The 25,108-nt window shown below is 43.0% G+C and overlaps 1 protein-coding gene across 1 annotated transcript in view; it reads right to left on the bottom strand.

The window, feature by feature from the left end:
* The window catches only part of LOC147015570 (insulin-like growth factor-binding protein-like 1), a 44,480-nt gene that overhangs the window by 1,161 nt on the left and 18,211 nt on the right, over positions 1 to 25,108 (bottom strand). The window contains 3 exon segments of the mRNA XM_085849112.1: positions 122 to 236; positions 381 to 497; positions 8,423 to 8,532. Coding sequence (XP_085705238.1) covers positions 122 to 236; positions 381 to 497; positions 8,423 to 8,532 — 342 coding nt within the window.

The raw sequence follows: 25,108 nt of genomic DNA, 5'->3' as shown, positions 1-25,108 counted from the left end.
CCATGCATATGTAATTAATATATGTCCCCAAGAGACCGTTGGAGAATGGTTCATTCTTACAGCAGGCCTCTGACACACCGCACGCAACGTTCCAACCACACGCACACGAACAGCATCTCACCGATAGCTTTTATATGTTGTTCCACAACGATGTTCGCATCCCGGTGAGCTTCCCCAAGGCTGTTCTTGGCATGACACCTGTACTTTCCACTGTCTCTCTCTCCCAACGGATGGATCTGCCAAAGAATGGAGAAGTTTCATTGGACAAGTGCATTCCTCTGTTCATTATGAAACACGTCACCTTTGCTGTGCCACAATGTTTCACGAATTCTGTGCGACAGTGTGTGGTGCTGCTCTGCGCTGTTGATGCCAAAACCCACCAGAACCCAGCCAGTGCTCTCATACTTTGATGGTCCACCCCGGACCTGCACCGCCAAGTTGACCCGGTCTCCAGGAAGTTCCTCAAGCAAACTCACACCCTTTGGTGCCTCGATCACCTACACACACAACCATCATCCAACCCCTCACAAAATTATTACAAACGTATAAGAGGCAACAACAGGTTTGAAAAACACAGACTTTTGATCGAGTCATCTGTTTTCAAATATAAACAAAGTGACAAGCCACCACTTCCTACATATTATGTACACAGAGATGACACCTTTTGACCCCTCCCCCCACCCCTATTCCTCCTTTCCTCCTTTCTCTTTCCAATCTTTATTTATTTCTCCCCCTCCTCATCAACCCTTTGTCAACCCCTTTGGTTGTGTGGGGTGTTCAAAACGTACTCATAAAGGGATACTCACAATCGCTCCTCAAGGTAAGCCAATGCTTTTTTTGTATAAAATGTCGAGGCTCATGGAGAAGCTAGAACGTTGAACTGATCCGGACGTAACAAAACAAAAGGAACAGTAGAAAGAGAGGGTGGAAACACACTAACAGCAGGTATGAGGGACAAAATAGAGGGAGATTTGAAAATATAAAGGATGTGGGAAGAATGAGGGCGAGAGGAGAATGCATGTGGTGGACAAGATGGACACAGAAGCAAACTTTTGAAAAGGAAAAAAAATGGAAACTTGGAAAGAGCTGGGCTTGGCAAGGGTTGACAGGGGATTGGGGGGGGGGAGATAATGTTTTTGGATGGGAGATGATCTGAGAATGTGGTGAACAGCCTTGATTCCTTGGAGGAAAGAATGAGTTTCAAGAGACTGCGGAACGTGGTTCCACAGGTGGTGACAAAGATGAACAAATAAGTGGAGGTGAGCAGTGATTCTGCATTTTTTTCAGTTTCACCAGAAGAAAGTTGATGGCAGACCACAGATGCCCTGCAGAAAACTAGAGGCTGGTAGGGGGGGGCACGGAAAAAGCAGAGAGTGCAAGGCCAGAAAGGAGGGGTGGTCAAAGACAGAGAGACCATCGACTTGTCTGCGATGTGAAAGTGATAGCCCCTTAGACTCAGTTTCATCACCGGAGATTCCATTGATCTTGAAGGCCTTGGTTTTCAAAGCGTCAAGCTGAACAAGGTGTTCCGGCTAAGGGTGGAGAGCAGTACTCCATCAAGCTGCAAATGAAGGCCGTGTGGGTGGATAATAGTTCAGGTGTTCCAAGAAAGGACAATGCATGATGGATAATGCCCAGTAGGCGACTAGCTTTGGAGGCCATCTGAAAAGTGTGGATTTCTCGAGAAACATCATTGCTGATAGTAAGGCCCAAAAGTTTGAGTGACTGAACTTCAAGAGAAGAGTTAAGAAAGTATATGGGATGATTTGCCAGATGATTTTTTGGGGAGAAATAGTGAGATTGTGAGCTTTGTCTTGAATGAAAGACATATTCAAATTGTTTGACCAGCTTCTGATTATGTCAAGTTTTGTGGAGAAGGAAAAGGTTGCTGCCTGCCTATCTGAAGGATGAGGGATATTATGGCAGAGGATGGAGTCATCAGAAAAAAGATAAAGAGGATTAAAGAAATAAAGAAAACAAAAAAAGATAAAGAGGATAAAGAGAGAGTCAGAGAGATCGCTGATGAAAATTCGGAATAGGACTGAGCCGAGAACACTGCTTTGGGGCACTCCAGTCATAACAGAGAGAGGACATGAGAGGATTCCGTTGAGAACCACACGTTGGCTACGAGAGTAGAGGATTTAGATAAGCCGTGTGTGGTGTTAGCCTTGGATGCTATGTGTAGAGAGTTTGGAGAGCAAGGTGGGGTGCCAGACTGTATGAAATGCTCAAGATATGCCCAGAGAGAGGGAGAAAGGGGGAAAGAGGGAGAGAGAGATAGAGATAGAGATAGAGATAGAGATAGAGATAGAGATAGAGATAGAGATAGAGATAGAGATAGAGATAGAGAGAGTCCTGATCTCATATCTGATTGTTGGGAGAGCGGAAGCAGTATGTCCAAGTAGAATTACATGATCCGAATCCGAATTGATGATCTGAGATGAGGCCGTTGAAGAAAAGGAAGGATTCAATGTCAACTGCGATGATGGATTTAATGACCTTGCTGATGATTGGAAGTAAGCTAATATGACAGTAGTTAAAGGGATCGGTCTTTGCACCTTTTATGTATTACAGTGATGTTGGGTGATTTGCAAGCAAATTGAAAATGACCTTGGGCAAATGACAGGGTGAACTGAGCAGGAGGATGATGTGAAAGAGCGGTAAAGCAGGTTTTTAGGACATGTGAGGTGATGTCGTCTGGTCCATTTGCAGAATCAGAGTTGAGTGTTGCCAGAAACTTCATCTTCTTGGGCGAAAAAGAGACACAGAGTCCAGAAATAGTTGGATGCCACTGGATATGGTGGGTACAGAGAGTGAGGGGTTGGGGACACAAGGTTTGGAAGCAAACACAGAATTTAGGGGGAATCTGGTTTGAGGGAATCTGGAAGGGGAGGGGGGAAGCTGGAAGGGGAGAGAGCAGGTCGAGTGGGAACCTGAGAGGGGACAAGACAAGGGGGAACCTGAGAGGGGGCAGGACAAGGGGGAACCTGAGAGAGGAGCAGGACAAGGGGAAGCTGAGAGGAGCAGGATGAGGGGAAGCTGAGAGGAGGGCAGGATGAGGGAAAAGCAGAGAGGGATGTGACGAGGGAGAAGCTTAGAGGAGCAGGACGAGGGTGAAGAATAATTTTATCTCTCAAGGGACACTGGATACCATTGAACAAAGTTACAGGGCCAGGCTGAATGGCAGAGCTGAGCTGTTCAGGGAGCTGAGGTGAAAAACTGTACGTGCACTGAGGGTGGACAAGGAGGCCTATGTGCGAGGAATCTGTGAGGGGGTAGAGCATCACTTGTGGTCAAGTGATTCTCGTCCTGCTTACAGGGGAATTCGTGCATTGCGTTCATCCAAGCCCATCCCTCGGTATATTGCAGTTACAGCAGAGGGTGGTGGGCTCTTTAGAGAGGAGTCTGAAGTGAAGGCCCGCTGAGCCGGTTACTTTGAGCAGTTGTACCAGGCTGGTCCAACAGCTGTCGAGTTGGATGTCAGGGGTGTTACTATCCCTATTGCTGACTCTCCAATCAACTGTGGTCCACCTTCATTTGTGGAAAGACAGACTGCGGTGAACTGGTTGAAATGGGGTAAAGCTCCAGGGATCTGTGGTATCTATGCTGAACTTATCAAGGCTGGTGGAAATGCTACACTCGTGTCATTGCATGCAGTTCTGTGCTCTGCCTGGACCACAGTCATCATCCCAACTGACTGGAAGAGGGGCCTTGTTGTCCCTCTCTGGAAAGGGAAGGGTGATCGCCTAGACTGCAACAACTATCGATGGGTGATACTGCTCTCAGTGCCAGGTAAGGTCTTTGTTCGGATAATTATTGATAGGGTTCACCACCATGTGCTTGAGCACCAGCGTCCAGAGCAGTCAGGCTTTACACCAAAGAGGTCAACAATTGACTGTATCCTTGCACTTCGTGTCCTCACCGAACGCAGATGAGAGTTTCAGCAGGGGCTGCTTGCAGCCTATGTTGATCTCTGTAAAGTGTTTGATTCAGTGAATCGGGATGTCCTCTGGAGGATTATTCGTCTTCATGGGGTGCCACCAAAACTAATCAATCTGATGTCTGAACTATACTCTGGAACTGAGAATGCTATGAGATGTGGTGATACCATCTCTGACTTATTTCCAGTTGTTACTGGAGTTCATCAGGGGTGGGTACTACCCCCCCCCCCCACACACACACACTTTTCAGCACTTGTATGGACTGAATTCTGGGGAGGATGTCGGAGAGATCAAGTTGCGGTGCATTGTTTGGGAATGTCAAGATCTCTGACCTTGATTTCGCAGACAATACAGTCACCTTTGAGGAGACTCTGGATTTCCGTTTGGGGGCCCTCAAGGTGCTGAATGAGGAGTCAGAGCCACTGGGATTATGGGTTTTCTGGGTCAAAACTAAGATCCAGGGTTTCAATGACATCTTGGATGCTGTTATCCTGTCTGTATCTGTTTGTGGCGAGGATGTTGAGGTCACCGAGAGATTCATTTACCATGGCAGTGATATTCATGTCTATGCTGGCTGTGAGCCAGAGGTCAACTGACATCTGGGTTGGGCCTGGGGAGTCATGGATTCACTGGATCATGGGGTGTGGCGCTGCCGGGACCTGTGTGGGAAGATGAAAGTCCGAGTCTTCAGGTCCTTGGTGCTTTCAGTCTTGCTCTATGGATGCGAGACTTGGACTCTGACCAGGGATCTGAGATGGAGACTTAATTCCTTTGGTACCAAGTCTCTTCGGAGAATCCTTGGCTATCGCTGGTCAGACTTTGTGTCCAATGAGCAGTTGCTGAGAGAGACTCAAATGAGATTTGTTACCTGCATAGTCCGTGAGCATCAGCTGCGGCTGTGTGGACATGTGGCTCGTTTTCCTGACGCTGATCCTGCTCACCCGATTCTCTCAGCGAGGGAGCCTCGTGAGTGGAGGAGGCCAAAGGGCCGACCACGTTCCTCGTGGTTGCAGCAAGTTCATCAGCATCTCAAGGAGATGGGGATGAGCCAGGGATCTGCCTGGGGAATGGCCAGACGGAGGCTCCCGGAGTACTGGCGGAAAGTGGATGCTGCGATGCGCTGCTCCGGCGCATGCTCCCATACCTGACAGGACCTGACCTTGAATATCTCTCAGAGGTTCTGAACAAACAAGCAGGTCTGACTTTTATGCCAATACATAGATTTCCACTGTTTGATAGGGAGGGAGGACAGCTTTGATTTTTGTGGGAGAAAATTCATCGAGTTTGCCATCCCAGTTTTGGAAACCTATGTCGAGCTTTGAGAATATCTCAGAGTTCTGAACTTGCTGAAAGTCTGTAACTTGCTGAAAAAAAGGTTTGTCTTATCTTTTGTTACATGTTTTATTCGAGTGTATTTGAACAGGGTAAATTTGTTATGAGAGATTACATCTTTCATCTTTCATTAGTTTAGATCTCGTAGTTATCCTCTTTTTCACAAACGTGTTGAATTGTTCCTTTCCTATTGCCTTGCCTTCTTTAACAGTTCTGTAAACACATGGATCAGCTATGTTCTTCACGGATAATGAGAGGAGATCCTAACTCTCCTCTTCAAAGGGATTTTCTCAGTTCCTCAAAAACATGAACCAGTGACTCTACACGGGTCTCACATCATGTTTGGCTGGCAACTGATGGTTCATGGTCTGGTGCCACTTTTTGTTTATCCTGGACACTGCTTTCTTCAAATTCACTCACCACCTGACCATTTCAGGACCAGCCACCATCTATCAGATTTCGATCATGCAAAAGGGTTTTATATTAAGCCTATTGCACCACATTTACCTTTTACCAGGTGATTGTTTTGTTTGTGTGCCTGATCGATGGCAATGGGTGAAAAAGTATGGTTTGTTTTCTGCACAATGAATTTACCCTGTTCAAATTGGATTTGCATGTCTGGATTATTTCATGGTAACTCCAGCACATCTCTGACCAGCAAAAGTACCCATCTCCAGTGATGAGAAAAGTTTAAGTTAATCTTTCAATTTAAATTATTTCATGGACTTTAAAAAGGTTACTTGTGTTGCACTCAAAAAAATCTGGCCTTTTCAATTAGAGACTAATTGGTCATCATGTTTGTCAGAAATTGCTATATTGGTCACTTTGGCCTGAATTTGTGGCCTCAATACAACCTCTGAGGCTGCAGCCACATAGCCAATGTTACTTCCCACACAAAGTTGTTTCTGCACCCCGAGTATGGAGTTTGTAGCTTGAAAGATGTGGCTGTGGATAGGGAACAGATCCACAGAGAAAGGAGAGAGAGCGAGAAAGAGAGACATATTCAGATCCATTCATCCATTGGGAACATCCTCTGTGCAGAGCATTGGTGCTGCCTAAGTAGTCTCCTTGGCTGTTGGGCACAATCCTGGACAGGCCACCACTCTGACACAGGATACCAGCAAGCTGGCACTCATTTGCTGACTTCAGAAAAGATGACAGGCAGAGTCAACCCCACCTGGTATTAATTCAACAGCCGAGTGGGTTTTGAACTCAGGATCCCAGGATCCCAAGCTCACCACCCTAACCATGAAGCCAACACCAGACATTATATTCGGATGTGTGTGTGTGTGTGTGTGTGTGTGTGTGTGTGTGTGTATGTATGTATATATATATATATATATATATATATATATATATATATATATATATATATATATGTGTACATATACATGTACATATACATGTACATATACATATACATATACATGAAATATAACTCTGGCAAATCTCTAGCAAGCTTCTCCATGGCCTTTACAGTTACCTGCAAAGCATAATAGTGGGGCAACTTAGCGAAATATAGCATAACAATTGTGCATTTTGTGAGGAAAGCACCAAATTTGGAACACTAGTTGTCTAACATATTATGAACAGATTTGGATATTGGGCCATCTCAAATTCAGCCGCTGATGGCTGTGGCAGCCATTTTCCACTGCCATCAAAAATTTTGAGATGGCCCAATATCCAAATCTGTTCATAATACGTTGGACTACTAGTGTGTCAAATTTAGTGCTTTCCTCACAAAATGCACAATTGTTATGCTAAGTTGCCCCACTATAAACGAGAATGTCATTTTCACATTTCATGAGCAGGAATTACTTAGCCACCCAATGAAGATAATCTCTGCCAGAGAAAAATATGCCATAATCACCAAGAGGGAAAATATAATTGTTTTTCCTGACTATATAATAGATACATTCAAAGTTCACATTTAAACCAATGAAAACCTTTAATAGAATATGTAACTTGAGCAGTCGTCTATTTGGCATTTGACGGTCATGTTTGTTGTCTGTCTCGCCCTGATCTGTCGAAATGAGCACTTGAGGCACACATATGTTCTATTAATCTTCTCTCTCTCTTAAAAAAAATGATAATAACGTCTAAAGTGTGTATGTCTGTCTGGTAATGACTCTGAGACCCTTGGGCAGATAGACACCAATTTTGGGGGGTATACTCAGGGGGTCCCTACTCAGGTTTTTCGTGAAATATATATATTTTTTTAATTTCAAAAAATATTCAGAACATTTTTTTTTTTTTGATTTCTCATCGGTGTTATTATTTGGGATATTTCTCAAAGAAGTGCAATTTAATTATTTAACCTTTGACGTCACCACCTATTAACAAAATAAGGGCAATACCCCTGGGTGCTCACCCGGTTGCGGCTGGATAAGAAAACCAGGGAACGACTGGTAGGCATGGATGACCCACAACATATATAACGGAGAAGAAAGTAAATACCTTTGAATTTTTTTAATGCCATGAACAAACTTTGGTACATCACAGGTGATAAAGGTTGTGGTCAAGTTTAATCGGATGTGTGTGTGCAGTTTCGGAGAAGAAAGTAAATACCTATTTTGGGGGGCAACCACCCCACCCCCCGTAAACCCCCTTGGACCCCAACTTTTTAACTGGCTTGAACAAACTTTGGTACATTACGGGTGATGGAGATTGTTGTCAAATTTAATCAGAATTGTGCGTGTGCTTTCAGAGAAGAAAGCAAATACATATTTTTTTGGGGGGTAACCCCTCTCCCTCACCCCGTAAACTCCCTCCATAGACCCCCTTAGGGGCCAATTTTTTTTTAATGCCGTGAACAAATTTTGGTACATACCGGGTGATGAAGTTTGTGGTCAAGTTTAATTGGAATCATGTGTATAGTTTCAGAGAAGAAGTTGCAAGTGTTTGTGGACAGAAGGTCGGACGGATGGACTGACGGACGATGCACCATCCCATAAGCTCTCCAGAACTACGTTCCAGGTGAGCTAATAATTCATGTTAAATAATAAACTCACAATCCAAAGAGCGAAGTTCCAAACTCCATCAAATATATACAATTTCAATATCACGTACATGACTATACAAGTAGAGTTTGTGATGTAAAGTATGCACTCATTGGAATGTGTGCAAGAACTACACGAAGTTTAACTCACCTTGCGCCAAGTGATGACAGGGATCGGAATGGCCTTGACCTCACAAGACAGGTACACCTGAGAGCCTGTGACGTTGTGGATATTCTTTGGTGCTCGTACGATAACAGGTGCTGTGAAGGAACACAGGTAGCTTTGTTAAAACAAAACACCTACACAGGTACATGGAGCAAAGCTCACCTGGCACAGGTGCCTCATGTGTCTTTGGGTATGGAAATGATTCATGCTTTATACTGATTCATGTTGCCTCATAAACAAGAGGCACTGCATCATGGCGTGAGGATGCAAATGTGAATTGTCCATTTGATTTTGAAAAGGAACCATTTGTCTTTCATGCATTGCCTTTCCCGTTCAGTGCAATTAGGGGAACAGCTAATGAGATGCAAAACAACAGAAATTTATTTCCTTATTAATGGGGGAAATGGCAACGGAGGAATGTCAATAGGAAGGTAAAGCCGCACAGGGATGTAAAAGCAAGTTCTGTAAATGACAAGATCAGTTATTTATTCATGGCAGGTTTTATTCTCATCGTTAGCTCTGTGCTCTGTTTAGTTTTTTCAACAACTAGTTATCTGCAGGATGCCCAGACCGTGTCCAAGGCAATGTAAAAAGACTTGTTTCAACAACTCACAGAGGTAATTACCTACAGGATTGTTTGGTGTCTAGCCAGGGTTTGAAACCTGACCCAGCTATAAACTGTCACCCTGGTGTTTCGCATGCAAGAAGAGGCATAAATGTGTGTGTGTTTGTGTGTGCCATCCCTCAGAGGATGTTAAGCTTGTCTGGCAGTACTAGTCGTTGGTGAACATTAAAGATCCCACGGTGTCCTTCGCAAAGAGTTGGAGGGTTGTTGCCAGCACCCTGAACCCATTACAAATACCTGCCTCCTTCAGTCGAACGGCTAACCGGTTCATGAAAGACTTGAGCCAAAAACGTTCTGTTCGACCCGGCAAGAAGGTGCGAGTAATTGCGACAATTAAAAAAAGTAGAGTGCGCATGTGAATAGACAGCAATTCTTCAACAAAAGTTACAATGGCATTATAATGGAGACAATGTACAAACACATATAGTATGTGGGATTTGTACTTGGATTCCTCACACCATAAGCTAAGAGTTCAGCGATCTCATTCAATTGACTGCAAAGTAAGTCATCCTTGAGACTATCTGTCATTATATCGGTCAAAGCATCGTTTCAAGTGGCTGTACAGAAACCTATAATCAATACCATATTTATCTGACATGACATTTAAGGAACCTGTATTCAACTTTTACAGAAACCTACAAACATGACTTTTAGATAAAACGTTTTATGTTGATAATTTAGACGAACTCAGAGGGACTAAATTCTCCTTTTAGTGGGGCAACTTAGCTAAATATAGCATAACAATTGTGCATTTTGTAAGGAAAGCACCAAATTTGGAACACTAGTAGCCTAACGTATTATGAACAGATTTGGATATTGGGCCATCTCAAATTTAGCCGCAGATGGCTGTGGCAGCCATTTTCCACTGCCATCAAAAATTTTGATATGGCCCAATATCCATATCTATTCATAATATGATAGGCTACTAGTGTGCCAAATTTGGTGCTTTCCTCACAAAATGCACAATTGTTATGCTAAGTTGCCCCACTATTTGTGCTGTCTTCCCTTTGTTTGATTCCCGAGCCAATTTAAACTGTCATCCTAATGCTTACACAATTACCCAAGTATAGAGAGATAGAGAGTAATCAGCACCTCATCAGTTAGAGGGGACTTTAAGCTGACTGACCGATCTGCTGACATTCACTTGCAATGCCGTGGTACCGAATGAATTGAGTATGACATTGTGTGTCGGACCCTGGTCAAAATCCTATAAACTCCTCTCTTCGTTGAGAAGATGCTGCGATGGAGTATATTATATATATATATATATATATATATATATATATATATATATATATATATATATATATATATATATATATATATATATATATATATATATATATATAACAAAATAACATCCTTTTACTATAGATATTCTCTGCAGCCTACTGTAGTTAGACCTGTAACCAACTATGGTATATAAGAATACAACTCTTATGTACCATAGTTATAACGATAACATTTTTTCCGACTGGTAGTGTCCTGTCCAAAGTAATTTGTCACTTCCAGAAATGTTCATAATTAGTTGTGCGCTCCATGGTGTTCTTCAGAGGGGTAATACTCTGTACCATATGGAGTGAGTAAGGTCAATTTGAGCCTCATTCGACACGACTTCCTTTTCAGCTTTGGAACCTGATAGACCTGTACGTATGATCACATGTAAGCTGTTTGATCTTTGCTTAACATTAACAGTTGTAAGCAAAGTTTGTGCACCCATCACATCACATCACATGATCGACCTCATTCCCTTTTTTTTATTTTTTATTTTTATTTTTTGTATACCTTGGTCGAGGCTCGTATGAGAGCTAACACACAACTCACAGTAAGGAGGCATGAGACAAGAGGGGCGGGAGTGGAAGGGACAAAACATTGGGGAACAGACACAGGTGAACTGTGGAAGGGAGAGGGATGGGGATGGGACGGGGAACATGGCGAGGGGAAGATGGACATTAAAGGGACTTTCAGGAAGGAAAGCAGGAGAATTGAAGGAAGTGGGCTTGGGTGGATTATCGGGGGTAGAAAAGATCGAGGATTTGGATGGGGGAAGATAAGAGGTGGTGGTGAACAGCTGTTTTGAAAGCCTGGAGGGAAGAATGGGAAAGAATAGAGTGAGGAAGTTTATTCCAAAGGCGGGAAAAAAGAGGAATGAAAGAGTGAAGATGAGCAGTGATTCGTGATTTTGGTAGTTTTACCAGAAGGGGGTTGTTGGCGGACCTTGAGCGCCCTGTGGAAATGTGGTTGGGACAAATCACAGAGAGAGCAAGGGGGCAAGGCTGGAGAGGAGTCGGTAGAAGACAGAAAGACCACCGACCAACCTGCGGTGATTGAGTGAGAGGCCCAAAGACTCAGCTTCATTGCGGGAGATGCCAATGATCTTAAAAGCCCTGGTTTCGACAGCGTGAAGTCGAGAAAGGTGGGAGGCAGGAGCACCAGCCCAGAGGGGAGAGCATTACTCCATCAGGCTACGGACAAAAGCTTTGTAAGTGGTCAGGAGCTCAAGAGGGCCGAGGAAGGACTTTGCACGACGGAGGATTCCCAGTCGGCGACTGGCTTTTGAGGCAAGGTTGGAAATGTGACTTTCCCAGGAAAGGTCATGGCAGATAGTGAGACCCAGAAGCTTGAAAGAAAAGACTTCTTCCAGAGGATTGTTGAGAAAGTGGATGGGGGGTTTGTAAACGGTCCTTTCGAAGAGACATAGTGAGAGTGTGAGATTTGTCTGGATTGAAAGACATGTTCCACGTGTTGGACCAGTTTGTGATTTTATCCAGATCTGCAGTGAGCGAAGAAGCTGCTGCTTGCCGGTCTGAGGGATGACAGATGGTACGGCAGAGGGTGGAGTCATCGGCAAAGAGAAATAGAGGATTTTCCAAAGAGTCCGAGAGATCATTGATGAAAACCAGAAAAAGAACAGGGCCCAGAATGCTACCTTGAGGAACTCCAGCCTGCACAGGAAGAGGGGATGAAAGAACTCCATTTAGGGCCACACGTTGACTGCGACAGGAGAGGAAGTCTGCGAGCCATGAGTGGAGATGGCCTTGAATACCATGGGAAGAGAGTTTGGTGAGTAGGGCAGGGTGCCAGACTGTGTCAAAAGCACGTGATATGTCCAGGGATACGGCTCGGATTTCCTGTCTGGCATTGAGGACCTCCATCCATTGATGGGAGAGCAGTAGCAGCATATCTAGGGTAAAGTGACCTGGTCTGAAACCAAATTGATGATTGGAAATCAAGCCATTGGAGAAGAGGAAGGATTTCATGTCTGAAGCGATGATGGATTCCATAACCTTGCTGATGATTGGGAGAAGGCTGATTGGTCTATAGTTACAGGGATCTGTTTTTGCACCTTTTTTATGCAGGGCAGTGATGTTAGCAGATTTCCAAGCAGATGGCAGATGACCTTGGGAAAATGAGAGGGTGAATAGAACAGAGAGAGGGTGAGCAAGAGCAGAAGAGCAGGCTTTGAGGACACGTGGGCTGATGCCGTCTGGACCGGTTGCAGAATCTGACTCGAGGTTTGAAAGCAAGCTCTCCACCTTGTCAGGAGAAAAGGATACAGAGTCCAGGGACAGTTGGGTGTGACTGGGTAAAGTGGGTAGAGATAGTGATGGGTTTGGGACACAAGATTTAGCTGCAAACACCGAGTTTAGACATTCAGCTTTATCACGTGTGGAATCAGCAGTGCGGCCATTTGAGGTAAGGGAGGGGATGGAGGGGGAACATACACCAGAAACAGATTTGATTAAACGCCACCAGGATTTTGAGGAGGGAGAGAGGTTTGAGAGTTCAGACTTGAGATGAGAAAGATGTTGTTTTCTGGCTCTCCTGAGGGTAGCTACACACTTGTTCCGAGCTTTGTGGAAAGAACTGAGATTGCCCTCAGTTGGGTTTGCTTTCCATGAGGCAAAGGCAAGTTGTTTCAGGACAACTGCCTCGCCACAAGCTTCAGTAAACCAAGGGCGGGAGGAAGGGTAAGACAACTGAACACGAGAGGGGATAAATCTGTGCATGAGGGAGAGCAAGTTTCTTTGAAAGAATTCCCAGGATGAGTTGATGTTTGAGAAAGTAGTGATAGGAGACCAGTCGATAAGTTTGATGGCTGCTCGGAGACCCTGCCAGTCGGCTTGAGTGAAATGCCAGACTCGACGGCGGTGGGGTGGTTCTCTGATAACAGCCAGAGAGATGTCCACTTTAACAAGGACGTGGTCAGAAGAACCAATTGGAGCGAAGGAAGAGCAGCAGATATTGTCAGGGAAATTTGTCAAAATCAGATCCAGAAGAGATGGAGTACCATTGGTTGAGATCCGGGTCGGGAAGTTGACCGATTGAGTCAGTCCCAATGAGTCACAGAAAGCTTTTGCTGATGTCCCATGGCAGGTGAGAGAGGTACCCACACCTAGCCAACTGGCGTGATGACAATTGAAGTCGCCACATAAGAGGAATTCCCTTCTTTCGGAATGTGTATTTATTTGGGACAATGTAAAACAAAATTCAAGCATACACACGACTTGCATGCAAAATACCTAAAAAGCATTTGTTATTATTTCAGAGGATGTCTCACAAGATTTTCTTGATCTACAGAAAGTCAGTATTCTATCAACTTGCAGCAGCAGGTACTGCCTTCAATTCATTGAAACATTTTGTTTGACTTTTTGTGAACGCAAAATCAGACCTGGACTTGAACTCCACTAGATCACAGCGCATAACCTGTACCCAATGCTATGACAGCGTTTAAAAGGTTCAAACGAGATACTAATGGACCCCACTATTCGCGGGGGATACGTTCCTGGAAAATGACACAAATAGCGAATCTGCGAATAGCGGGGCATTGTTTCATTGGGAAAAGGGGGGATATGTTCCCGGTGGTTAGTGATTCATGAGGGAAATCAAAAATCCCTTGAATATGCCTGTAAAAAAACGCAAAAAAACATAAATCGTGAATATGGACGCAAAAAGGTCGTGAATACGCGAAAAAAAACCCTGTGAATACGCGAAAAAAACTGCGAAAACGCCTGTGAAGACTAGATAAAACCGCGAATATGCGAAGCACAGGGCTGCAAAGATGGAAGCAAGTCGCATTTTATAAACCGCAAATAAGCGGGGTCCGCAAATACACAGGGTCGGCGAATAGTGATTCCGTGAATAACAGAGTCCAGCAGTACTCACAATAGTCCAAGACATGCCAAGGTTTTTTTGTATACAATTCATAAGAAAATACCTGAATATATATTTAATTTATATAAACATCCTGTTATGCTTTGGTTGCCATGCCTTAAACTGTTGTATCTCATGCATATCATTTTTTTTGAACGACCCTCGTCTATCTTCGATAAATTCAGCAAATTATCAATCTATATGCAGTCTGTCCCTTATCAATCTATATACAGATATATATATATATATATATATATATATATATATATATATATATGTATATATATATATATATATATATATATATATATATATATATATATATATATATATATATATATATATATATATATATATATATATATATATATATATATATATATATATATATATATGTATATATATATATAATTATGATTATCATATACTTATTCATATGCAGCCTGTGGCTGCTCGGCTGCATCATTTTCTGGGGGTGCGGCTGGGCTACTGGACAATGGCACCCCCTGCTTACAAATATGTCAAAATCCCATGTGATTCCGTGAATAGCAGAGTCCAGCAGTACTCACAATAGTCCAAGACATGCCAAGGTTTTTTTTATACAATTCATAAGAAAATACCTGAATATATTTGTATTTTATATAAACATCCTGTTATGCTTTGGTTGCCATGCCTTAAACTGTTGTATCTCATGTATATCATTTTTTTTGAACGACCCTCCTCTATCTTCGATAAATTCAGCAAATTATCAATCTATATATATATATTCTGTCCCTTATCGATCTATATACAGATATATATATATATATATATATATATATATATATATATATATACATATATATATATATATATATATATATATATACATATATATATATATATATGTTTGTATATATATATAATTATGATTATTATATACTTATTCATATGCAGCCTGTGGCTGCTGGGCTGCATCATTTTCTGGGGGTGCGGCTGTGCCACTGGACAATGGCACCCCTTCTTACAAATATGTCAAAATCCCATCCATTCCTTCCTTCCTTTTATTTTTCTTTCCTCTTCCTTCCTTCATCCAAGACAAATAAACCTCTCCTTTGTCAAGTTCGTTTTATTCCAATTTACACCACCAACCCCTCCCTCCTTTCATACGTAATATGTATATGGCCCCTTAAAAATAAAATTTGCTGTGTAAACGCACGATTGGAAGAACTTTCCAATTGTGAGAAACATTGCGTGTATATCATCAGTACAGGAATCGTTTAAGAGTTGGTTAAACCTCTCCTGGTGCTCCACATTGTATAACTCAGTCTTGATTGTTATTTTGATGTTATTTATAGCAATGAACAATATGAAAGGGTCAACTGGCTTCACATTTCCCTGCTATTGTTTATTTTTGTTCCAAGGACAAGAAAGTACAAGGCAATGACAATAAACAAATTATATCTGCATCAGACAAACAGCATTTGAATCTAAAGTCTCCCTTTGCCAAAAATGTAAAAATGAAGAGCTATGCCATTTATGTAACGAACACGTTGCATGAGCTTGCAACATGCCACAAACCAGAAAAGGAAACATTCTTTGTGCCCATTCTGAAGCACAAACTTGGCAAGATCCTGATTACTTGCCCAGAGAATACAATGGCACTCTTACAAAATGCACTTCAATCCAAATATGTGGTTCAGTTCAACCGTGATGCCTTATATGCATTATGAGGAATATAACAGTCTTTTCAAGGAAGCTGAATGGTACTACATTAGTCTTATAGCAGAAGATACATTAACATGTGAACGTGAATCTGTTTACAGTGTTGGAACTGCTGCCTACACAACAACCACACTCTGAAATATCAAGCAATGGAAGTTGGTGCACAAGAGATACCCCAAAGGACCAGACGACTTGCTAGCTGCAGTTGTAGGTATTTGTATTTTGTATTTTGTATTTTGTTTGTATTTTGTATTTTGTTAAGGTTGCCGGCAATACCTCACGTACTCTTCACGAAAGACACTATGGGATATTTAATGTCCACCAATGACCGGTGTCGGCTGACAAGTCCTTCGGCTTAACCTCCGTCTGAGGGACAAGGAACAGCATTCAAATTGATGCCTCGTCCTGCCTGTGAAACACCAGGGCGACAATTTATAGCTGGGTCGAGATTCAAATCCAGGCTCGCAGTTCAGGTGCGAGTGCAGATACCTCGAGGCCATCCTGTCAACCATCAGAACAATCATGAAAAGCAATTAGGGAAATATGATGGATGGCCTCGGAAAACTGTCGGAGTATTATGTAAATAGTTATTGTCACATCAATGGGAGGTTGTTAATCCTGTACTCTTATGTAATGTAGTAAAAGTGTACTTTGTAAAGTAATGGAGTGAAACACCCGAATTGGATTTTGTTCATCTTTTTCATAAAAGGTCTCTAATATTCGACAAGAGAACAACAGCAACAGAAGTGCATTCCATAAGTACTGCCACGAAAGGACATGTGGAAACATGGAGAAATGTCTGGCAGATGTTCATATGTCTAAACTTGTCTACAATGTATGAGCTTCTAATTTTTGGCCAAGGGAGGGTCTGCGCACAACTTTATTAAGGATTGAATCGGATGCATACATGGAGTCGATGCTACACTTGGACAATGTAGGCCTTGCCTGGCAGACAAAATCAACGTGGGACAAATCGCATTCATTAAAAAAAAATTCATTGATTACACAAGGGGGATGTGCAGAAAGTTTAAACCTTGTGATCCATCTTTGCAATTCTGTGGCAAACCTGTTGTTCACAGTGAAGCCGTATGTCATTGGGCATCTGAAGGATCATGGCAATATCTGATGTTTTCTTGGAGGTTGAGCAGTGTCGTGCAATTCGCCATTGCATGAGACACGGATCGACTTTGTCCCTGTAACCAATATGTGCTTGCCTGGTAAGAAACCAGGCCAGGTAACGAGATCAACAGGTGAATTGAGTGTTGTACAGAGCAGTCTTCATTATTATTTCCATGGTATTTTTCACAATGAACAAGATTAAAGGGTCTACTGGCTTCGCATTTCCCTGCTATTGTTTATTATCACATTTCCCTCCTAAACAGGTGAATTGAGGTGTACGCATGCATGGAGCCGTGCGGACGTATACTCCATTTTCTGTAACTATGTCGTTTATTTCGCCGATTTTACACCACTATGTGTAAAAACGACCGTTGACATTGCAGGTCTAATGCAATCAAAAGACCTGGTTTCCGTGCTGAGTGAGGATCAGGTTTTAAAATCTTAAATTAGGGCAACGGCAGCCACGAGAAGGAACTTGTGCGAGAAGTACCGCACCTTTGGCTGCCCACCGCCGCTGATCTGGCCCGGCGACCAAGGATAGCGGTACAGCAGCAGGTATCTGTGAAGATTCAGTGAATCCATCCAGGCCAGCAACGTGGCCTTTGGACAAGTCGACGTCGGTTCAGCCTTCGAAAACTCAGCCCTATTTGTGTTACAGGTTAACAAGATCAACACTTGGTCTGTGAGCTGATTGAAGATTATTTTTGCAGACCATCTTCATGCTATAGTCGAAATCATTCCCCTCCACCAGTGTAAGTGATGGGCTTACCCTAAGTGATGGCTAAAAAGGCTAATTCTGACTTTAGTATGAACAAAATGCGACTTATCCGTTTGTCTTGCATGCACTTCCTGTCCCTGCTTTTAGTCATCCTTCTGACAGGTGGCGACGTGGAAACCAACCCTGGACCAAGACCTCCAAAATTTCCATGTGGTACATGTAATCGGGCCTGCACTACTTATAAAGGAGCGAAGGCGAGGGTACTCTGTGAATCATGTGACACGTGGTACCATGCAGAATATGTTAGCAGAGACAACATCCACTTGTCTATAACCTGGGGAGAAGTGATTACCCTTGGGAGTGCCCTAACTGTGGCTTACCAAATCCATCATCTAGCCGATTTGACATGGTCATCATGGGCAGCGATAGTGATACCTTCAATTCTACCTATTTGAATACTACTCACACTTCAAACAGAGGCTCCACAAGTACTGATCCCCCCAGGTCCACCACGAGCCTCATCATCACCATCTAAACTACGTCAACGAGTTAGTGCATCAAACTTGCGCACCCTGGTCATCAATTTCCAGAGCATATATTCTAATTGGGCAGAGTTCTGAAGCTTAATTGAAGCAACCAAACACAACATCATCATGTGATGTGAGACGTGATTGAAGCCAAGTTTAGGACAAGGTGAAATATTTCCCCCAGGATAAAATCTCTATAGAAAGGACAGGGAAGATGGTTATGGTGGAGTCTTATTGGGACGTTATCTTGGACGTTATCGCAACTAATCGCCCTTCCAACGTGTCGGCATGCCTGGCCTTAGTGATCATGATGTTATGTTCTTGGAGATGAGTACCCGAGTGTACAGACAGAAACCACTTCGCCATTAAATTCTTCTTTGGAAACAAGCCAACCAAGTGAACATTCGGTCTGATGCCAAAGCATGGGCAGATCAATTCATTGACCGTTACTCTAACTTAACACCAGTGAAGGTTCTAGTTACTGAAACGCAGGCTGTACTGGAAAAAAATCGTTGAAGACAATGTACGTTCCAAATCCAGCTCATCTAGATTCAGCGCAATGTTGGTTTGACACATCAACTAAACACATGTGCCTTAAGAAAGCCCATGCCTACGAGAAGGCTCGGTGCCAAAACAGAGATAGAGACTGGCGTCATTACCACAACATCAAGAAGGAAACACAGAAGATCTGTTACCAGACCTATAACAAATCCCCATCTGACATCATCATTAGTGACCCAGATGGCAAGAAGAAGTCAGGAGCGTTGGTGAAATCTAAAAGCTGTGATCAAATGGGAGTTGCACTGCTGAAGGAGGGAAATATTCTTCACTGCGATCCCAAGCATAAATCTAACATCTTGAACAGGCATTTCTCTTCAGTGTTTACTGATGACAGCGATTCATCACTACCTGATCTAGGCCCCAGCCTTCATTCCACCATGGATGACATCACTGTTGGCTGCGAAGGAGTAACCAAGCTTCTCAAAAACCTTAAACCACACAAAGCAGCTGGGCCTGATGGTATCTATACGAAACTGCTGAAGGAAACGGCTGAAGAAGTCTCACCTGCAGTCACCTTGCTCTTCCAGGCATCCCTGAATCAGAACAGTGTACCATCTTCTTGGAAGAAAGAAACCATCGTCCCCATCTTCAAGAAGGGTTGCCGATCATCTGCTTCAAATTATCGGCCTATCTCACTTACATCTGTCCTTTGCAAGCTGTGTGAGCATGTCGTGTATTGGGCCATCATACATCATCTCATTGATCATCAGCTGCTAACAGATGCACAGCATGGCTTAAGGAAACATAGATCTTGCGATACACAATTGATCCTCACCATAGATGACGTTGATAGAGGACTAGAAGAGATGGGACAAATAGACCTCATCTTGTTGGACTTTGTGAAAGCCTTCGACAAAGTGTCCCAACGAAGACTTCTGTTGAAGGTGGAGTTCTTCGGACTTCGAGGCTGCACTTTAGAGTGGATAAAAAACTTCATCTATGACCGCACCCAGCAAATCTTGATTGATGACCAACTTACCTCTGAAGCCCAAGTACCATCCGGAGTTCCTCAGGGTAGTGTGCTCGGCCTGCTTCTTTTCCTAATCTTTATTAAGGATCTACCAGAAAGCATCTCAAGCTCCACACCACGTCTCTTCGCAGAGGACTGTGTCCTCTACCGGTGTATTACATCTGCCCAGGACTGCACTCGTCTGCAGATGGATCTTGGCATGTTACAGGAGTGGGAGAGGAAGTGGTTGATGGAGTTTCACTCATCTAAATGCAAGGTGATCCACATCATCAACAAGTGGAAGCCCATCCACCAATCCTATAATGTTCATGACCACTCCCTTCAAGAGGTTAACTCAGCCAAATAACTTGGTGTCTCCATCGATTCAAAGCTGAATTTCAGCACCCATGTGGGTGCAACTGTCAAGACAGCAAGCTCCACCAATGCCTTCCTGAGTCAAAATTTCAGCTGATGCAATCGTAGAATTAAGAAGACCACATTCACAACTTACATCCGACCAATCGTGGAATATGCTGCAACAGCATGGGATCCTCACACTCGGCATAGCATCAATAAGCTCGAGATGGTCCAGCGTAGAGGTGCTCATTATGCCACTGGTAACTATGGTCATACCAGCAGTGTCATGGCCAAGCTTGAGGGATTACAATGGCCCACCTTGGAGAGTAGATGACTCCAAAGCCGTCTTGTCCTTATGTACCACATTCGCTATGACCTGGTGGACATCAGGTGGAGTGAATACTTCACTGAAGCATCATCATATACTAGAGGACATGGATCCTGCTTCATGATACTGAGCTGCAGTACTCAGGTGTATGCCTCATCCTTCTTCCCCCGCACCTGCAGGGATTGGAACCACCTGGAAAAGGACCCTGCCACTTCATCCCCCCTCGACGCCTTCAAAACCGTGCTGTGGGGGCGAGCTAGATAACATTACATCTGGCCTTTATTTTCACTCGCACATGTATGTATTTGCACAATTTGGTTGCTTCAGCAATGGTTCCACGCCTGTGCACAACTGCAGTGTGGTACTCTTCATCCTGGTGAAGCAGCACTTATATGGAAGGAAGGAAGGAAGGAAGGAAGGAAGGAATTGCCCAACAAACTTCCTGTAGGTAATTCACCAATTTCAAAAATTGAAAAATATTTCCCCAAAGTCAAATGCAAGACTGGAGATGAAACATAGGTCGACCATATTGACAGTCAAAATCAAAGGAACAGCATTCAGCTTTGGAATCTGGACACATGAAGACCCGTGCTCCAAATCAGGTATGGAGTCCTACGAACTAGGTAGCGTCCAAACTTGCTGACTGCAGTCAGGTTCCTTGTGTCCATAATTTGACGTTCGTTGGAATTTTTTGGAGAGTAGCGAACCCCAACATTTTTGGAAAGCTTAAACAATACCAAAACAGAAAATCCATGTTTCACATATTTTCAATGCATATAATGTGGTCAAATAGGTCGTTTTGGGGTAAAAACCCGTTTTTTTTATTTCAGCTCTGAAAATTCAAAATTAATCGCAAGCAAGCAACTGATGATGCATAATTGTTAACTTGAGGACAGTTCTTAATATAGAATACATATATCTGTATTTTGAGCATTGGTTGCCATGGAAACGGCTATCATTTTGTCAAATTACCGTTTATTTAATGTATTGCTTTCAAATCTTGAAACGAGTAACACATGAATATGGTGATCAGTGAAATGTACTTAATGTCAAATACGAGTTTGTAGCCAATTGGCATCACTGTCTCTAATGTCACTTATCATTGCCATCGTCATCATCACTATCGTGGTCATGCCGTTCAATGTTTGAGTCCTCGTCATTCTCACACGAAGTGCTGCACATGCAAAGATCAGTGCATGTTAAGTTCTTGGCCCTGTAGGAACATCTCTGTGATGAACATTCTGTCTTGCACTGGCACCTTATCATCTCGACAATTGCCTTTGGTGCAGGGAGAATGTCTGTTGTTGTCGGTTTGAGTTGACCACTCGTGTCCTTGTGGAAGCCATTCTTTAATGGATCAAGAAATGTTTGCTGGGAAATTGCTGCTTGACCCCAAACGTATGCCTGGATATGTACCCGCATGATATGCTGCCTCAGAGTACCGACAGTTGGTGGTAATTTGTCATTCTCAGCCATGTTCTTACAGAAGAGATGCCACGGAAGTTCAGGGATGCTGGAAATATTGACACCCACTTGGACAATAACCTGAACAGACAAATCTTGCTAAAGTTGTGTGTAGGTCCTCTGACAGTTCAGCGTCCTTACAGAGCATAGCAAAGGCATCGACCATGTCATCGGCCTTCAAGTAGCACTGGAACCACTTTGTCTTACCATGTCGAGCGAACCGCCCAGTATTATCGGCACCTGTGCATGCGGGAAGGCTGGCAATGCCTGGGCTCTCTCCTCACCTAGGGCCTTCCAGATTGGCTCGATTTTGACAATGCTAGATGCCATTGAGATAGATGTGTCTTGGCAGGAGATGATAGTTTGCTATGGCAAGACCCAGAACAACCGTATCGGGTGAGAATATCGTCAGCTCAATATCTCCCGTGTGTTGCTGTGATGCAGCTATTGCTTGCTGGATCATCAACATATCGGCCTCCTCATGGTTATTCGCCTCAAATTGGAGACCCCTGTTGCTCGACGTCCACCCAGATGTCGAAACGACTACCACCTTTGTTGAATCGTGGTTGTATTCGAGAGTTTTCTCTGCCAAGTACTCCGTCAGATCAGCCTTGGTTTGATCATGGGACAGAAATCGACTCATCATGATGTGTTTGATACTGGTATCATCCTTGACCTGATATTGGACTGGTGCCTTTCCTTGACGTAGTTTGTCTCTGGTTGTGCTCTTGAGGGAATCTTGCTTGTATGTATCAAAAACAAGAATTACATGGTTGAAGCCTCTGGTCAGACTCATCACCCTATCATTGAAACATTCACTGAGGTCCTTCACTGTCACGACCATTGCTGGTTTCTTGGTCATTTTCTGGACAACTACCATTCCATCCACGACTGTGACCTTCGTGCTTGTACTGCCATCAATTACAGCATCAGCGGGTGCTGGTTCCATGTATGTGTGGCATCAAGCTCATCTTCTGGTAAAGACGGTTCCTTGTTGGCGAACTTCTCCAACTTGTGGATTAGCTTCGACTTGTCAGTGCATGACAGTAAGCTACCGTTTGGTGCAAACAGGGCAAACAGGGTCACGGTGAATTCAAAGTTGCCAATTGCATCCTTCTGGTTGACGTCCCTGCTGGATCTGGAGAGTACCATCAACTGTTCCAATACTTGAAACTTGAAAATCATAATACTTATGTGTAAGTTAGTCATGGTTACTATATTTAACAATTATTTAGGCCATCCGATGGAAAATATAATTTAAAAAAATATATATTAAAAAATGGCAATTCCACTCCAAAAATGCTGTTTCCATGGTAACCGACAGTCAAAATGCAACATTTTATTATCTTATAAAATCCATTGTTAGCCATTCAACAGTAATCCATCATCAGTTGGTTATTTTGTATTGTTTCAGATTTTAAAAAATTGGAATTCAAAAAAAGCGTTTTTCACCCCCAAAACGACCTTTCCAAAAGTTGAAAAAATGTGAAACATCAGTTTTTTTATTTAAACAGATTTTAAACTTCTCAAAAATCTATAGGTTTGCTACTCTCCAAAAAATTCCAACGAAATTACACAAGGAACCTGACTACTGAGGCAAGCTGATCAACTTTACACTCAACCCATATCAGAATTTGGCAAAGGTTCTGGTGTGGGGTCTTTAAGGTCAGGAAATAATTTTGTCACCACAATGTAAGGATACCAATGCAGTGGCAGGTGCTGCAAGTTTCAAGCCAACCTGTCCTTCATTTTGATCACTCAGTCTGGATTCAAGGCACGGGACGTTCTTCAATAGAAAACAAACTATTAACAGCCCCCATTTTTTAATACTTTCTTGTGTGTGGGGTTGGCCGGGAGAAGGTTTTTCACTTAAGTCTTTAACAAACCGGCAGGCCAGGCCGAACGTTCGACTGGCCTGACTTGGGAAGGAATTTGTATTTTGCTCAGTCTGTCGGGGATAACTCGCCTACTCTTTATAAAATACCCCCATGGGATCCATAACGTTAAGCAATGACCAGTGCTGGCTTATGGGTCGGTCTTCCAGCTTCACATCCTTCCTGTGGATGGCACAAACATTGTTCCCTCGCCGTGGATGTGAAACACCAGGATGACATTTACAGCTGGGTTTGGATTCAAACACAGGCTAGACAGCTCAGAGGCGAGTGTGCAAACCTTTAAGCTATCCTGCCAGCCCTGAATAGCAAATATAAAACAAAATAAACACTCGGGGACTGAAAAACTGTAAAATGTTAATCGTGCAGAAGCCAAACAATAGTTTGATCAAAATGGAAAAGTTTTCGAAGTACGGTCAGCTGTTTCCCGAGCATTTATTTTTATTCATGCAGATACCTTCGGCACAGCAAGAATGGAAGGTATCTTTAAACTACAAGCTATGATTATAGTATACTTAGTATACGAGGAATGTTCAAAAAGATTTTTAAAATTTTTCAATATACAGTATATGTCATTATAATTAGAAAATACATGCATATGAAATACCCTCACAATATACAACCATACCTGATGCACACAGCCAAAGAATGCTGGGTTCTGATGATCCCCTTCACTGCCATAAATCTGGGATTCATAAAGCGAATACTTTTGCATCTGTTTCTCAAAAGTTGAAATGACATTTTCCAGTATTTGGAAGACGAGGTAGAAAGAAAAAAAATGAAACCCCCCCCCCTCCCTCCTGAAGTTGGGAAAATCCACATTGGAGAAACGCAAAAAAACACAAAGAAGGAAAACGAAACGGTACGGTCCTCGATGAAGGGCACCCTGCGGCCGAAACTTTGGATTGTTCCATTGTCTCTTTCATACAATCTTGTTGGAGTTGATCTTGCCATTTCGGATTTTTAATATCATACTCGTGGGCCACGAGTGGGCTCCACAAAAATACAATTCTGCACTGTGTAACGGCCAAAAATACTCAAACACATGATTGAAAATGAAACACAAAGCTGTGTGAAAGGAACAAAGAACAAAGATGTCGGGAAGAACTCGGACAGATAGATTTCAGCAGTTACTCCCCAGGCTCAAACGCAGCAACATGTGCAAGCTACCAGAGATCGAAAAGTGTACCGATGTCTCCTAATGTCCTTATGCTTATGAAATATCTATCAGCTCTTCCCTGAGCCTGAGACACACAATAAAAAAATATCAGCA

Source organism: Eptatretus burgeri, chromosome 12 (genome assembly GCF_056783735.1).
Source record: "Eptatretus burgeri isolate ZD-2024b chromosome 12, Ebu_testis_v1, whole genome shotgun sequence".
Classification (NCBI taxonomy): domain Eukaryota; kingdom Metazoa; phylum Chordata; class Myxini; order Myxiniformes; family Myxinidae; genus Eptatretus; species Eptatretus burgeri.
The sequence above is the reverse complement of the archived record's forward strand: the minus strand, read 5'-3'. Positions and strand labels throughout refer to the sequence as shown.